This window comes from Crocodylus porosus, unplaced genomic scaffold (assembly GCF_001723895.1).
Source record: "Crocodylus porosus isolate Cpor-Errol unplaced genomic scaffold, CroPor_comp1, whole genome shotgun sequence".
Classification (NCBI taxonomy): domain Eukaryota; kingdom Metazoa; phylum Chordata; order Crocodylia; family Crocodylidae; genus Crocodylus; species Crocodylus porosus.
The window spans coordinates 11,971,149-11,987,498 of NW_017728936.1; the positions used below are offsets into that span (position 1 = coordinate 11,971,149).

General features: G+C 50.9%; 1 protein-coding gene and 1 long non-coding RNA gene across 2 annotated transcripts in view; both read left to right on the plus strand.

Moving 5' to 3' along the window:
- Positions 1-95: 95 nt before the first annotated feature.
- Positions 96-16,165, plus strand: HYOU1 (hypoxia up-regulated 1). The gene is made up of 23 exons (XM_019546919.1): positions 96-541; positions 1,162-1,240; positions 1,573-1,727; positions 2,037-2,113; positions 3,032-3,213; positions 3,898-4,013; positions 4,641-4,824; positions 5,303-5,437; positions 6,233-6,315; positions 6,416-6,548; positions 6,834-7,021; positions 7,746-7,884; positions 7,985-8,045; positions 8,814-8,896; positions 9,444-9,638; positions 10,358-10,557; positions 11,256-11,343; positions 11,885-12,007; positions 12,366-12,499; positions 13,010-13,094; positions 13,515-13,767; positions 14,703-14,786; positions 15,802-16,165. Exons 1-23 carry the CDS (start codon positions 96-98, stop codon positions 15,861-15,863), a joined length of 3,285 nt encoding a protein of 1,094 aa, XP_019402464.1. The 3' UTR covers positions 15,864-16,165.
- Positions 16,166-16,261: 96 nt separating this feature from the next.
- The window catches only part of LOC109318093, a 1,076-nt gene continuing 987 nt past the window's right edge, over positions 16,262-16,350 (plus strand). The window contains exon 1 of the long non-coding RNA XR_002103180.1: positions 16,262-16,332. This is a non-coding gene — a long non-coding RNA (uncharacterized LOC109318093). The remainder of the gene's footprint in view (positions 16,333-16,350) is intronic.

Consider the following 16,350-nt stretch of genomic DNA (forward strand, 5'->3'; position numbering starts at 1 on the left):
GCGTGCGGGGCCGGGGCCGGGGCCGGGGGACGCTCGTTTCGGCCCGGCTCGTCCGGCCGCGGGGCTGGGACTTGGCTGTGGGCTATGCCCATTGCATGGACGGGTATGCCGGGGCCTCCTTGCCGCGCCGTGGCGGTGCCGAGCGCCCCGGGATTGGTGGCGGCCGGGCTGCTCCCCTTCGCCCGGGAGCTCGGCGGCCCCGTCTGCTGCTCCGCCTGCGCATGCTCCGATGCAGAGCCGGCCTGGCTCCGCCGCGGGGCACCACTCGCACGGGACAGGTTGAGCGGCGTGCCGGGAGCAGCGCCTTGCTCGGGGTGCTCCGCGTGTCGGTGAGGCTGCTTGGCAACGTCGGGCCCTTGCCCGGAGCAGCCCGGGAGGCTTTGCTGGCTGGCCGGAGCCAAAGCTACGGGCATGCGAGTCGCTCACAGCCGCCCCGTTGCATTGTAGACTCCCTGGCGGTGATGTCGGTGGACCTCGGTAGCGAGTCCATGAAGATCGCAATTGTAAAGCCCGGGGTGCCCATGGAGATTGTTCTGAACAAGTAAGCTCCAAGCGTCCTCTTGCTGCGTGCCTGGGACGAGCAGGCTGTGCCTGGGGCTCGTTCTCTCCGTACTTGTCGTGTCAGGGCTGCAGACCTGCTGCTGTTTGTGTTAGGAGAGAACAGGGAGGTTTGCTTAAACGGAGACAGGCAGCCAGAGCTCCTTGGCCGATCTCGGCTTTGCCAGGCTGATGCGAGCAGCGCTGCAAGGGGCTGGTCCTGCAGAACAGCCAGCGCTGTAGCGAGAGAAGAGCATCACCTCGCCAAGTGATGGACAAAGAGGGCAGGAGGGGGACAGAATGGCAAAGACGCTCCCCATTTCCCACTCTTACAGGAGGTCGAAGAGGCGATGAGTGGGTTGTCTTCCCTGTACCCCAAATTCAGCAGTCTCGGTTTGGGGAATGAGGTTTCCCCTTCAGCACTCAGAAAGTGGGAAACAGGCTATCCAAGTAACCCAGATCTTCCAGCTGGTGCGTGGGAAATGCCTGTCAAGGAGTCACCTGCAGTCCTGAATGAAAAATGTGCCGTCTCCTTTGTGGTGGCTCTTTGCAGTGACTGCTCACCTGCATCAAATGTTGTTTGCTTTTTGTTTCTGTTTTTCTTGATTGCCACTTCCTACTTAGAGAATCACGGAGGAAAACACCAGTGACTGTGGCTCTGAGAGAAAATGAGCGTCTTTTTGGTGATAGTGCACTGGGAATGGTAAGACTTCTGGTCCCTGAAATGGGTGCTTTGGTTGTTACACAGATGCTCACGTGCAAAACCCATTTCCCCGTTTGCACGTTCCCTGGTGACAGGCTTCCTGGTCAGACCTCTTGTGCCTTGTTTTATCCTTTCTTCTGTGGATAAGCTTAGTACCTGTGACTTCACGTCTGCTTTCCAACAATTTTGGCTCCCCTAACAAACACCCTTCCCCAAGTGCATGCACTCAGTAAGAAGTACCTGGGTGAGGGTCACATGAAAGCATCAAAGCTGTCTGAGATGCAGCAAAGAGCCCTAGTTTATCTGGTGACTTTGTGTCTGTCTTTCCACAGTCCATAAAGAACCCCAAGGTAGCATTCAGGTATTTCCAGGACCTGCTGGGCAAGCACATGGATAACCCCCAGGTGACGCTGTACCGTTTGCGGTTCCCAGAACATGAACTGGTGAAGGATGAGAGGAGACAGACTGCTATCTTCAAGCTGTCAGAGTAAGTGGCTGTAGAAACCTAGACCTAGAGGCTTTTGTTGCTGTGCTGTTACCTTTTGAGCTTCTGGGGAAGTGTCTCCTTTGGCACGTCAGCAGCCAACTCTCACTGCTGGCAAGACCAATCCTTTTGGGAAAAAAATCCGTTTTTCAGTTAGCTCTTCAGTCGCTTTTGTACTTGGCAAGTTCCACGATCTCCCGGGTTGTCGTGCTAATGATCGATTCTTCATTGGCAGGTGCTTTGTAAAGCTCCTGTTCTGTAGCAGAATGTGGGTTATTGGCTCCTGACTGGAGACGTTGTTTGTACTTTCAGAGAAATGCAGTATTCTCCAGAAGAAGTATTGGGCATGATCTTGAACTATTCACGTAGTCTGGCAGAGGAATTCGCAGGTAGGCGTGGTGTTCAGTCTTTTTCCAGCATCAATTCATGTTTCAGTTCAAGTCACACAGGTTAAATGGAGATGGAGGGGGTCTTTGTACAGAGAAGGTTGGATGTTTCTCCAGATTAAGCCAGTCAGTACAGAATAAGAGTTGCAATCAGGAGCTGTTTGGCCAGTGTGAAATGAGCTTGGGGCCCTGGCCTTGTTTCTTGTGGATAGGCATCGCTGTTAAACACTGATGAAAACTCAGCTGGACTATTGCATCCAGTTTTAGCACCACACCTCTAGAAATATGTGGGGGGGAAGTGGAAGGAATCCAGAGGAGAGCAGCAAAAATACTAAGAGTTTAGAAAACATGATATCAGGAAAGGTTGGAAGAACCGGGTCTATTTAGTGTGGAGCAGGAAAACACTGAGGAATGTGGTCAATTAGTACTGGAAATGCAGGTGAATTAAATGGGTATGTTTGAACTGCTTTGCTATAGGCAGGCAGTTAATGGGTGCACGCTATGCAGGTAGCAGCCCCAAGCCACATTTGCACAAGGGGCTTTACCTCAGAAAAGAGGTTCAGTATCCATAGGGCTGGGATTTCAGGATTCCTGAAGATCAGATTAATTTCTGAAGCCTGATGTGTCATGAAATGTTTGTTAGTAACCATTAGAGAGATGGAAGACAGTGGTGTGTAGTAGTCTTGAGCGAATCTTTAAAGTCTTACTGGTTTAAGATGGAAACAAGTTAACTGATTTCATCTGTGGTACAACTCTGATTTCCCTGGAGCTCTGCCTGGGTTGACATGGGCATAGTGTTTAACATGGAGCAGCGACTTCTGGTGGAGTCTGCATAGCTACGTGCATGTTAATAGCCCTGTTACAGGGACTCCCAGCTCCGACCCTTCCCATGCAAAACTGTTTCTCTTTCGTGCCTTTCAGAACAGCCCATCAAGGATGCAGTGATCACTGTCCCAGCCTACTTCAATCAGGCAGAGAGAAGGGCAGTCCTCCATGCCGCTCAGATGGCAGACTTGAAGGTCTTGCAGCTGATCAATGATAACACTGCTGTGGCACTGAACTATGGGGTGTTCAGGAGGAAGGAGATCAATGCCACGGCACAGGTATGTGCTGCTTGGGAGGGCTGGTGAAGCCACTTGCTTCCCCTGAAGTGAATGGATGGTATGTCTAGACTTGAGGTGCCAGCCAGATTGGCTGGTTAAGAGCAGTTAGTAGTTAGTTCTGTTTCTGCCGTGGTCATTGATCTGTCTGTAGGCAGAACTAGTATGGCTAAACAGCAAGTTCCTTAATAAATGTTGTGCTTTCAGGGGGGTGTACAAAGCAAGGGGAAATTCCTTAGGGGGAAGAGCGGGGCACTTAGGAGTTAGGATCTCAGGGCTCTATAGAGCCATGTCACACTGGGAGCTTGTTTCCCAACCTTTAAAACTAGGCGCTGTCCTGGTTCCTCTCTCTCAAGGGGCTGGGAAGCTGTTTGTAAAATCTGCGGGCTTCCTCACATTCAGAGGATTCTCAGAGAACAAAGTAAGGGTTCTTTTCACATTTCATATACTAGCAGCATGGGTGAAACAAAGAATTAGGTTTGTGAATGTGTCTTGTCCTTGTGGCACTTGCTGCAATCTGATGTTTGACCAAAGTGGCCACCTTGCGCTCCCTCAATAGACTGGAGCACATGGAGTGAGTGGGCAGTGTCCGTCGCACGCCAGGCTTTCTTCCTTCTCCTTTCTGTTCGTGGTAGGGGTGGGGTATGCCCAGGAGGTGTCTTAGCTTCTGTGCCTTCTGTTTTTCAGAATATAATGTTTTATGATATGGGAGCTGGAAGCACTGTGTGCACCATAGTGACATATCAGACAGTGAAGACCAAGGACTCAGGGACTCAGCCTCAACTGCAGATCCGGGGTGTTGGGTAAGAACAATGCCTGGGGCTCTGGTGCTGCAGAGAGAATGGTGTAGAGAGAGCATTGGAACATGAGACTCTGGACAAATTGGGATGAGCAGTAGAGTGTCTGGTGGGGGGAGGCTGACCTGCATGTAACATGTGCGGCCTCTGCTTGCACAGATGGTCCCTAAAACTGACAGGGGTGTGGCAGAGCCTTCAGTACGTTGTTCCTTACAAGACTCGTTTGAGTAGCTTTATTGTCTGTAGCTGGCCTTTCAGCCTTTGCTAAGCTAGGGGCTTTGTCTGTGCCCTCTCCGTGATGCGTGGATTCCATTCAGGTCCATCCAAGGTGACTTTCAAATTGCTAGTTCCAAGTTAGAAATGTAAGTTCTCACTCTTAAAATGCTCAGTATCTTTAGAAATGTAGGTCTTGACTGTATTAGGGAAGCTTTTCGGATCACAGACTGAGGTGGGGAGTTTCTCTTGTTGGCTCAAATAATGTGTCTTCTGAGCAGACTTGCTCTCTGTTCGCAGTGCCTCATAACCGAGTGTTGTGGCCGCCATTCATCCCTGTTGTCCTGCTTGACTGACTGAATCTAGGTGAAAGCAAAATGTAATCGGGAAGATTAAATCCTTGTTCCTGTTCTTTCCCAGATTTGACCGCACACTGGGGGGGCTGGAGATGGAGCTTCGGCTCCGGGATTACCTGGTGAAGCTCTTCAAACAGCAGCAACCTTCAAAAGATGTGCAGCAGAACCTGCGGGCCATGGGCAAGCTGCTGAAGGAGGCTAACCGCCTGAAGACTATCCTGAGTGCCAATGCTGACCACATGGCCCAGGTACCACCATCTGCAGCATGATGTTCTGCTTGCTTGGGATGGGGGTGACCTGCGTGAAGGGCAAGGGTGAAGGAGCTCTTTCCCTCTGCAGCGTGAAGACAATGGAAAGCCACCGCCCCAGCTCGGGGGATGCCAGAGTTAATGGAAATGCAATAAAAGTGGCTCAGAGGGGCGGTAGGGTTGGGTGGGAGCTTGGGTTAGTGACATCCTGTTCATGTTCTTGGTATTTTAAGAACTTAGATCTTGGTTGGGGTGAGGGAGGTCTGCTGCTGCCTGGCTAACCAATGCATGGGATTGGACACCTATTCTGTCCCAGGCACTGCACCACAGAGAGATGGGATGGCATTGGTTGTATTCCTGCGATGAGCGGTGGCATTGGGAAACCTCAGCACCTGAGCAGGAGTTGAAACAAGACGTGGGTTAGAAGGTGGTGGTAACACGGGGTGTTGAATTTTTTTCTTTCTGGCCTGCTGACTAGGTCGAGGGGCTCCTGGATGATGTTGACTTCAAGGCCAAGGTTTCCAGGCAGGATTTTGAAGACCTGTGCTCTGATTTGTTCCAGCGGGTCCCTGGACCGGTGCTGCAGGCACTGAGCAGTGCAGAGATGAATCTGGTAGGTCCTGTGGTGGTCCCTGGCATTGAGGGGCTGCTCCTTCACAAGTGCTACCGTTTGAGTGTGGTCTGCTGGCAGTTGCAGGCTCCTGCTTGTCTAAAGGAGAGGCCCAAGGATGGTGATGTCTGCTGCTTAGTTCAGCAGCTGTTTGCGGTCCCCCTCTGCACTGGCTGCCCATAAACCAAAGACTCGTGCTTGAGTTGCTGTTTCTTTTTGAAGGCCTTGAGTGGCTCAAGGACCAGCCTCTCCTACATCTCTGACATTGGCCCAGTCCCCTGCTCCAGCACTTCCTCCAAACTGACTAGGTAGAGGAGTACCCCTATCTCGGTGCCCCTGTGGGGCCTGGGCCTGTTCCTGATCGTGGCTGTGTCCCAGTGTAATGCACACATTGGAGGTGCCTTTATATTCCAGAGTTACTTCTGGCTGTCTTGAGGAGGCAGCATAAGGCCTTTGGGGTCAAAGTCGTACAGCCTTGGCTTTCACCTCTTCCTGTCTGGCTGCCTCTTCTGACCTGGAGCCTGGTCTGGATTTGATTCGTTGCTGAATGTGCTGCCCTAGAGAGTGCTCTGTAACCTGTCCCTATACAGCAATAACTTTCTCAGGCCCAGCTTGTGTAGGAGCTACCCCAGGAACGACATTGGTATTGGGCCCCCTGCCCTTTGAAACTGTGGGAAATGGCATGACTGCAGAGTGCTGTAGACACTGCAGGGGTGGGGAAAGGGGAGAGAGAAGCAGTAGACTTGTTTTTTCCAAAGGTGCATTCTTAGCACAGCCTGGTTGTTTCCAAACTCCTAGGACGAAATTGAACAGGTGATTCTGGTGGGAGGCGCCACCCGTGTCCCCAAAGTGCAAGAGATTTTACTGAAAGCTGTGGGCAAGTAAGTGTGTGCAGCAGGGGGCCAGCCTGCCCCCACCTCCCACCAACCTCCTCTTTGTGTCTGTGGCAGAAGTTTTACATCTCTCTTCCCTTGGCTTCAGGGAAGAGCTGGGGAAGAACATCAATGCTGATGAGGCAGCTGCGATGGGTGCAGTCTACCAGGCAGCAACTCTGAGCAAGGCCTTCAAGGTCAAGCCCTTCCTAGTACGGGATGCAGCTACTTTCCCCATCCAGGTGAGCTCAGGTCTCTCCTCTCCTGGGAGGGGGGTGTCATGGGGCAGCAAGGGACGGGTTTTCAGGTGAGCCGTGGAACCTCGTGCGTCAGGGAGGGGATAAGAAAATGTGGAGGTTTCATTGTAGAGGGAGAGGGGCACCACGTGCAGGAAGGGGGCCTTGTGCTCTAGAAGGACACAACAAGTGACACAGTATTTAGAAACATGTTAAACCCTCTTTGTAGGAGACGTCATGACGGGAAGTGTTGCCATTGGCATCTGATGCTTTCCCATGCCTGTCCTGCAGGTGGAGTTCACCCGGGAGGTTGAGGAGGAGGACAAGTCCAAGAGCTTGAAGCACAACAAGCGGATCCTGTTCCAGCGCATGGCCCCGTACCCACAGCGCAAGGTTATCACATTCAACCGCTACACGGATGACTTTGAGTTCTACGTTAACTATGGGGACCTGTCTTTCCTGAGCCAGGATGACCTACGGTGAGCATGGGCGAGCAGCTGCTCGGACTCAGCTGGAGAAGTTCAGCTGCAGCTGCATGGCTGCTGTCTTTGCGACAGCAGCAGGACAGACCTGATTTTGAGCATGCCAGGGAGTGCACAGCGTTTGCGCTGCAGCTCTGAGCCCTTGTGCCTGGATGCTTCATTAGAGACTGAGGGTTGGATGGATGTTAAGAGGGGGAGCCTCTACCTAGAGACTGAGCTCTGTTCTTCCCATAGAGCCAGTAGCCCCCGGTCACAACTGAGAGCGACAGGGAGAGAATTTGTTGCCAGCTTTTGCGGCTGCTCGTGGGAATAGAGGGAAGATTCTGAGCACTTGATCCCTTTCCCCAGCACACAGCAAGGGCTGCCTCTACAGGCTGTCCCTGCTTCCTTGGCTTGCTTACTGAGCCCAGGACACCATGGAGAAGTGCTTGGCTTTATCTGGTCTGTTGGAGCAGGTCCCGTCTGTCAGAGGGGAGCATAAAGGAGTAAGTGCCACACTGTAGATGCTGGCATGGCTACACTCTGGCTAACGCGGCTGGTGTGTGGGGCTGCAAATGGAGTACAGCCATCAAAGGCCCTGGAGTGAGTGGGGGGAGCTGGTATGGAGCTGTGGGCAGCCACCCCCCATCCTCTCTTCAGCTCAGCCTGTTAATGCGCGGGCCTTTTTTCCTTTTTCTTGCTGGTGCCCCGGTTTCTCTTTCCACCCTCCCCCCTCTCCCAGTATCTTTGGGTCCCTGAATCTCACCACTGTGCGGCTGAGAGGAGTCGGGGACAGTTTCAAGAAGCACTCGGACTACGAATCCAAAGGCATCAAAGCTCACTTCAACATGGATGAGAGCGGAGTGCTCAGCCTTGACCGGGTGAGCACCAGCCTGCTGTTCAAGCCCCTGGGCCCAACCCTGTGTGGGCTGCTGGAGGTTTCTGTTGTGATCATGGCCACTGTTGTGTCTTCCCTCCCAGGTGGAGTCTGTGTTTGAGGCTGTGGTTGAGGACAAGCCAGAGGAGGAGTCAACTTTAACAAGTAAGCATTGAACCCCTCACGCTTGCTATTCAGGCAGGTGCTTCCCTGTAACTAGGATCCCCGCCTACCTGGAAGGGCCGAGTTCCTAGGGAGCTGGGGACAACTTGCAGCCGCAGAGTAACTTGTGATCCTGAGCGAGCGCTGCTGGTACTGTTCTGTGTGCACCCAAGCATTTCTCAGTGTTGTACCACGGTGAGCGGAGCATGTGTGTAGCACGAGGGAGGTGCATTTGCTCAGCCAGAGCCACCAATGCAAGCGGAAACGCAGCTTTTAGCTGTGTCTTGAGTGGGAGTCCTGCCTGCCTGCTTGGTGCTTCAGTACTCTCTGTCCTGGCCATGGGGCTATATTTTGTACTGACTGGATGCTTCCTGTTGTACTAAGTCTGGAGCTGGCGCTGAGAGTTTTGCCTAATGTGAGGGTGTCTGGGTGGGCAGCCAGGGCAATAACAAGTGGGAATGGTCATTGCAGTTTTGAAGAGGGAAAGTCCAGACTACATTGTAGCAGAAACAAGGGTCCCATTCTGCGAACAAGCGGGTGTGGCACTGAGGACAGCTAGCAGGGAGGGGTGGGAGTCATTACCCTACACCTTGTCCTTGTGGTATCCGTGGAGGTTGGGGAGGCACTTTGCAGAATCAGCCCATCAGTTCTAAAGCCCAGGAGACAGTTTGGCAGTGTTGGTGAACTGGACTGATGCACCACCCCCTCCTTGCAGACCAAAGGTTGCCCGGCTGAGTCGGACATGACTTTCTGATCTTTCTTCTCCGCCAGAGCTTGGAAACACAATCTCCAGTCTGTTTGGAGGAGGGGGCCCGACTTTGGAAACAGGAGAGAACCTGACAGAGGCTGTTCAGGTAAGAGACTGGAAGTAGCACAGGTGCTAGCCAGAGGAGGCAGTGGTAAAATGTGGGGCAAGGCAGGGAATGGTTCTTGGAAGTCAGGTTTAAAAGCACCTGCTGCAGGAGCTCATGTCTGTCAGCTGGATGCCACAGGTATAATAAATGCATAGCAGTCACCTCCTGATGGTAATCCCTGCATCTTGCTCTCCAGCCCAGGGTCTAGGGCTGAACACAGCTGCTTGGCAGCCCCTGCTGTAATGCTGGAGAAGCATCTTTATGACAGGCGTGTTACTTTCAGACCCCATGTTGTCCTTGCAGGTGCCTAGGCTGCTGGGCCTGATGGCTCTTTGTTGCCCGTAGGAAGCTCTGTCCCCCTCCTAGTGAGGCCAGAGAACCGAGCTATAGGTGGCAATTCCATACCGATGTGGGTGAACTTCTCCAAAGCTTCTGCCCTGCCTGGTCCCCACTTGGCAGCTGGTGCTTCCCTCAAGACCAGTCTACTCTGAAGCGCCTACATAAGGTTTCCATACAAAAACTTTGCATCTTCCTCCCTGTTCCCCAGGAGGATGAGGAGAACCAGGTGGAAACAGCCAAGGAGGAGAAACAGGGCCAGGAGAATGGAGCAGAGGCTGCCAGCAAGGAGCAAGGGGAAGAAAAGCAGCAACCGCCAGAGTCATCAACACAAGATAAAACCAGGGCTGCCGGTACAGAGGCCAGTGCGCAGGAGAAGGGGGAAGGGGAGAAGCCCAAGGATCAGGTGAGTAGCTGACTTTGCAAAGGGAGACTTGTTGAATAGTGCCTCTGAGCTGGTACACGTATGGGCTAGAATCTGCACATGCGTAAGCAGTTCTGCCCCATGTGCTCTGGCTCAGCACCACAGCCTTGTTTCCCGCTTGACAGCTTTGAGAACCAGTCCCTGGCTTCTTTGCCCCTCAGAGGCCCAGCAGGGGAAACAGCCTTCTTTCTTGGTGTTTGTGAGAGATGGAAAATTCCTGCCCCTTGGTGTGTGTTTGGCAAAGATGCCTATCCCTTTGCAGGTGTCAGTATTGCTTTCTGCCTTTGCTGCTCAGAATCACAGCCAATCTCCTCTCTCCTTCCCAGGCTTCATTCTGGCCCTCACCATCTCTCCCTCCCTCCCCCTGTTTGTCTGTTGGCTGTCAAGAGAACAGGCTGAATAAAAATGGAAACTTGAGGGAAGTTGGTTAATTCAGGGTAAAATACAACCTTACTTAAAAGCACAGCCTTTTTGGTGACAAAGACAAGGCTTCTAAGGGCTGGTTTGCATCAGTGTTTGAAGCACTGAATGGCCCTAGGTTTGCACGGCAAGTGTAGGGACACAAAGATGGTCTGTGGACCCTTGACCTTCAATAGTTTGCATTAGGTTGTTGGCTGTCACTTTTGAAAGCATACCTGGCAAGGTAGAGGGTGCTGCATGTTTGTGCCTATATACTTTGGAGTTGCTTCTTTCCAATGCAGGATCCCAAAGAAAAGGAAGACTCCAAGAAAGAGGAGGAGTCACCCAAAAGTCCTAGTGATGGTGCAGCCACTAAATTAGAGGAGGAAAAGAAACCCAAAGCTCCCAAGAAGCAGAAGCTGGTGGATGAGATAAACATAGAACTGGATGTCAATGATGTGCTTGACCTTCTGGAGGATGAGCTGAAGAGCTCAGCAAAGAAGTGAGTTTGACGGGAGCATGGCTAAAGGGAAGGACAGCTATAGGAGCAGGCTGGCCTGGGACTAGGGAGCCAGAGCAAGTAATGAATTGTATGGTGTGCGACTCAGTGAGATGAGCTGATGGCCAGAGAGAGAGGCTTGCACCTCCTGGCCTCAGATGTATCTGCTTACGCTAGATGTTGCAAGTCCTCGTTCCTCCTTTCCTGGGGCAAGTGAAGAACCAGCTCTGGACTGGGGTGGCAGTGAGGGGCTTGAGGGGCTTATAAGTACTGATTTCTGGAGCTGGCTTGGTGCTGTCCCGTGTCCTCTTCGGGTCATCCAAGGGAGCTTCTGTGGCTTCAAGCCCCAGACCAGGGCAGTTAGAGAGATTACTTCAGTTGTTCTTGCTGCTGCATATGAAACTGCACTTGAGGACTGCATTTAAATTACTCCCATCCTCCATACAGGGGTCCTCCTTCCTCCCCTTGAGGTCAGGGAAGCTATTGATGTCACAGGTGGTGGGAGGGGCACGGATCTGGAGTTGAGAGAAACCAGTCCTGTCCTCTGGATTTGGACCCCCATAATGTCTGTGCATCTACCCCGGCTCTGGCTATGTGAGAGGTGCCACCCCCTTTTGCGGTCCTTGGCAGCGCAGGGAACATGACCAGCACAAGGACGATGATGCCACTTTTTGCTTATGTCTGGCTTCATCACATTTCAGACTCCAGGACCTGACAATCAGAGACTTGGAGAAGCAGGAGAGGGAGAAGTCAGCCAATAGCTTGGAGTCCTTCATCTTTGAGACCCAGGTAAGAGTGAGATGGGCTGCAGAGCAGGTGGGAATGGCTGCAGGTGGCAGGGCTGAGCCAGCTGCAGAGAGCTGCATTTGCTGATGCGTGGGGGAAACCTCTTTGGAGGACTGAGATTCTCTCCACCAACAGTGTTAACTTGCCCAGTCCTATGTGGAGTTCGGAGCCTGCTGAGGTAGGAGGAATCATGTCAGGAGTTAGTCTGTGTGCTTAAAAAAACAAAAAACCTTTGCCTTTGTAAAGCTCCTTCCCTGCCTTGCCTTATCCCTGTTGTGCTCTCACTGGGAAGAAACCAGTCAGATAAGAACACTGGGGTAGGTGCACACTGCAGTTGCTCCTACTGTTGGCCCATCCTGCCACTGCTGGCTTGAGTTAGAAGCGAGACTGGGGGCTGAACTAGGGTGTCCTGCTTGATAGCACCTGGGAGCATCCTAGTCCTTGCAGTGCTGGCGTACGGCACCCAGAGTGCAAATGCAAAAGTTTTGTGTGTTTTCCTTTTACTCGGCAGTTCACAGACGACGCTTTTGCTTTGTCTTCTCAGGACAAGCTTTTCCAAGAGGAATATCAGTTTGTGTCAACAGAGGAGCAGAGAGAAGAAATCTCCAGAAAACTAAGCGAAGCCTCCAACTGGATGGAGGAGGAAGGGTATGCGGCTACAACCAAGGTATTGTGGCAGTGTGTGGGAAATAGACCTAGGTTCCCTCAGTCTGGAAGAGCAAGAGTTGATCCGGAGATACTAATGTGCTTTTGGGATGTCCTGGCACTTGGAAGCTGTTGTATTAATTTTGCCCAGCACTGAGTTGCACTGGGACTAGCTCTCCCAGTGCTGTTTCTGTCATGTTAAATCTAGCAGGTCACCGCTCTCTCTGTAGGCACAATGTCCGTGTCGCTCCTGTTTGACACAGTGCTCTTGCATTCCGTGGAGTATGCAGGCAGGACTCCTGCAGTTCAGGCTTCTGTGATTTTTCTGGATGTCTTCAGATATCTGATGAGATTTGTTCCTGTCTTGGCTTCACTTGCAGGAACTGAAGGAAAAGCTTATAGAGCTGAAGAAACTTTGTAAGGGCCTTTTCTTTCGTGTGGAGGAAAGGAAGAAGTGGCCAGACCGTCTGGCTGCCCTGGAGAGCCTGCTCAACCACTCCAGCATCTTTCTCAAGTAAGAGTGAGATTGTTTGTTTGTCTCACTCAAATGGAATCTGGTCCCAAGCTGCTGAAAGCATAGAAGGAGAGGATTGAAGGCTGGTGCTTAAAGGATGTGCTAACAGAACTGCACACCTTGGACCAAGGATGAAGTCCTTGTCCATCCTATAATGCACGCACCTTGTTGGGTGGGCCAGGACTGTCCCTACACCCCTTGGCTCCTCCAGCCTAAGCTTCCCATCTCCTAGTATGCCTATCTCTGTCATGATCATGCCTGGAGCCATTTGTTTCCCCTTTCAACCCGGTAGCTTTTCATCACCACTGAATGTGAGGTGGGGATTCTTTATCCCATTCCCAGTACCCTGAGATGGCGCTGGGTGTCAGTTACGTTATATATAAAGTGCAGTAAGGTCCAGATAAAGTGGTCAGCTTGTGCAATGAATTCTGTAGATGTTTCAGACACTTGATGTGAATGTCTGCCTTGCGTGGCCAGAGTAATAGATGCTGCTTTGTTCTTGTCTTTGAGGGGAGCCCGGATGATTCCTGAGCCTGATCAGATATTCACAGAAGTGGAGCTGAGTACCCTAGAGAAGGCTATTAATGAAACAACGGTAAGGAAAAAGGCCAGGGTGGTCTTGGTTGCGTAGAACGTGTTGGGCATGATAGCGATTGGCTTATCGCATACTCATGTCAGCAGACCATTTCTTTCTTGTGCTTCTCAGCCCCTAGCTTTTTGCTTTGTACAAACGCAGTGTTTGGAGGTGTTTGTTTGGAGATGTTTATCTGTATGCAGTATGGGAGGGCTGGTGCTTCCCCGGTAACTAGCCTGTGAATAGTTTTTAGGGGAGCCTTGGGATTTCTTGATCCTTGTTGCAAAGAGGATGGAGAAAGGTACAAGAGGTTGCAGTGGTGACTGTGGCCAGTTAGCATGTTCAAATGGTGTGGGTGAGACCATTTTAACGCTGCTTCTCGGCACCAAGAAGTGGTGGTGTGCTTAAGGGAAAGTAGTGACACTGTGCTTTCTTCTGAAGATCTGGAAAAATGAGACCCTGGCAGAACAGAATAAACTTCCTCCCACGGAGCGGCCAGTCTTGCTGTCCAAGGACATAGAGCTGAAGATCGGTGCTTTGGACAGAGAAGTGCAGTACCTCCTGAACAAGGCAAAGTTTGCCAAACCGAGACCCAAGAAGGAAAAGAATGCCACTAAAACTGACTCCGGCAAGAATTCCACATCTCCCCCTGAGGGTGAGAGGATCATCCCTCCCAAGGAGGAGAAACGGGAAGGTGAGAGGAGCACTTGGGTGGTGCGTACCCCTGTGGGCATCTTCTACCTTCACCGTTGGTTGTAACGTACTTTTGAGTAGTCTGCACAGAGCTGAGGAGACCAGCAGTGAAGCCTTTAGCACATCAGGAAGGAATATTGGTTCTCCATGGGATTGCAGGAAAAATGGGTGAAGCCTAATGCGCCCCTGGTACTCTGGAAGCCAGGGCGTAGAACCCTTTAAGTGAAGGGCTGGGTGCAGGAGGTAGCGTCTCTCCAGCACCCACTCATTCTCCAGTACTTGCCATCGGGCCAGGCCTTCCATGTGGAAGAGGTGCCACCTTGCTCTGGATATGTGAGCCTCCCTGGAGGCTGCTCCTATTCTCTGACTGGGTTCAGACTGCCTCGGTTATTCTACTTGGAACATTAAGAATGTAGCTGGCAGCTCCCCTAGTTTTAACCACCAAAGGCAAAGTGCCTTATCCCTGTGACACTCACCCTGCTGTGCTGCAGGCAGACATCCCTGCGCAAGGTCTGGCTCCTTTATTAAGATGGGTCTAATTCAGAGCCCTTTGGTTGCAATCCTTGGGCTATCCTTCTGCACTGGCTGCTAACCTGTTTGAATGCCTTGCCTTATTCTAACTGCCCCTCGGTCCTTTCTGCTGTCACTGATCCCTGCCAGACTCTTCCCTCTTTCTGCTTGATGGTTGTGGCTACTTGTCATGCCTTCGCGTTTCCCACAGAGGAACCTCTGCCCTCGGTTTACCCTTTAGCCATCTCGGGTCTACTCTGCAAGTTGACTAGTAATCTGCTGATGAGCTGCTGTTGGTCCACTTAGTCTCTGCTGGCAAGTTGCTCTCGTTTCATCTCCTGTAGTAGAGCTGAAGGAAATCTGGAGCTTGAAATACCTGCTGTGACTGATTTACTTTTCACTGTCTCCTGTTCCCCCATGATGCAGGTAAACCAGAGGATGCTAGTCCAGTCAAAGAACCTCCTACATCCGAGAGAGAAGCAGCAGGTGACGAGTTGGGACCAGATACAGGTATGTTTGTGTGAGGACCAGAACCCTAGTGACTGTGAAATGCAAATAAGCCAGTGAGTGTGACGGGCCCTCTGGCTGCTGCAAGTGAATTGGTAACGTGGCAGTCCTGCAGACGAGCAACCAATAAGTGTTTGTGGCTGGAATTGCAGTTATGACTTTGTCGGCCCTGGAAAAATAGTTGAGAGAGGGGAGCTAAGTATAACACTTGGAGCACAGACCCACACAAAAGCAGGTGTCGCTGACTGAAAACCCTGGGCACTTGCATTAGCCCAGCTGCAGGGTTACAGTCTCTTATGTACTCTCAGCTGTGTCCTGGCCACCGTTTGGTCACGTAATGCTTGCTTGATAAGATGGAATAAGGGCCTGATCTGATGCTACAATTATTTTCCTGTAAAATGTGGGTGGTAGCTGGAACAAAATGTGGGAGGTCTGCGCTTGGGACACTGTCAGGTGAAACTTGGCCCAGTTTTTAAATGGTGCAAGAACACGCTTACAGTCTAACCAGTAGCAAGCAGCCTCTTTACAGCTGCTATATTGTGGTGGTAAGGGGTTGGGGAGATCCTAGTTGTACCTTGAGGTGTTTGGAAGCTAAATAATGAAGAGCTATTTTAGTTCATGAGAGCCTGCAAGGAAACCAATCTTTGTCCAGCTGAATAAAATCCAGACATCAAGCAAATTCCATAAACAGTAAAAAGTTAAACTTCTATGAAGGCTTCGTAGAGGGATTGCTTGTAATCGTCTTCGTTAAAGACCGGTTTTTAACCCCCAGTGTAATTGTACATAGCACGTTACGTACCTAAGGGTGCCAGGAATTGTCTTTGGTGTGTAATTGTCACCTTCCAATATTTGCATCTAGTACCTGCTACCCGAGAGTGGGCACCCTGCAGGTTAAGAGTTTACTGATTTAGTTTAATTTTAGTACAGAAATGTTCAAGTCACATCTGCTGTGTGTCTAGTAAAAGTGTATTTGCATGGCTGGCTGACTGACTCTCTTTGTTTTTTCTTTGTTTTGAAGAACCTGGGAAAACACAGAAGCAAGAAGCTGGAGGAGAGAGCAGAACAAATGATGAGTTATAACACCCCCTGAAATTCCGTCTAACATCAGCATCTATTTATTTAACAGTTACTTGGTTTTTTTATAATGGACCTGGTTAGCTTCAGTGTAAATGGAACATGATGAGCAGGATGACGACAAAATGCAATAGAGATGTACATTTTCTTTTTCCTCCCCCCACCCCCCGGGGATCTTGTCATTACTAATTTTAGAGAGTTGGGTTTTGTTTTTCTGTTCTGTTTCATGTGTTTTAAAAGATGACTGTTCTCACACGCACTCATTGCGTTTCAGTACTGTCCCAATAGTGTCACCACAAGTGGCTTTTCTCATAGATGAAAATCAGTAAAAAAAAAAAAAAAAAAAAAAAAAAAAAAATTTAAGTTATAAAAATGCATCTTGGAACCTCCGCTCTTATCCACAACTCATCTGGTGAAGATGCAGGTGTTGAAGTACCCAGGAACTCAAGTGGCTGAATGTCCGTTTGCAGATGAGGTACTAATATAAAGCAAA

What these genes read in the sequence shown, in the direction of transcription:
- HYOU1 (XM_019546919.1), top strand. Translation starts at nt 96, where the DNA reads ATGGACGGGTATGCCGGGGCCTCCTTGCCGCGCCGTGGCGGTGCCGAG. An exon ending in GGAGGAGTCAACTTTAACAA is followed by an intron (nt 8,046 to 8,813) that starts GTAAGCATTGAA and finishes CTTCTCCGCCAG; the next exon opens with AGCTTGGAAACACAATCTCC. An exon ending in CAAGGAGGAGAAACGGGAAG is followed by an intron (nt 13,768 to 14,702) that starts GTGAGAGGAGCA and finishes CCCATGATGCAG; the next exon opens with GTAAACCAGAGGATGCTAGT.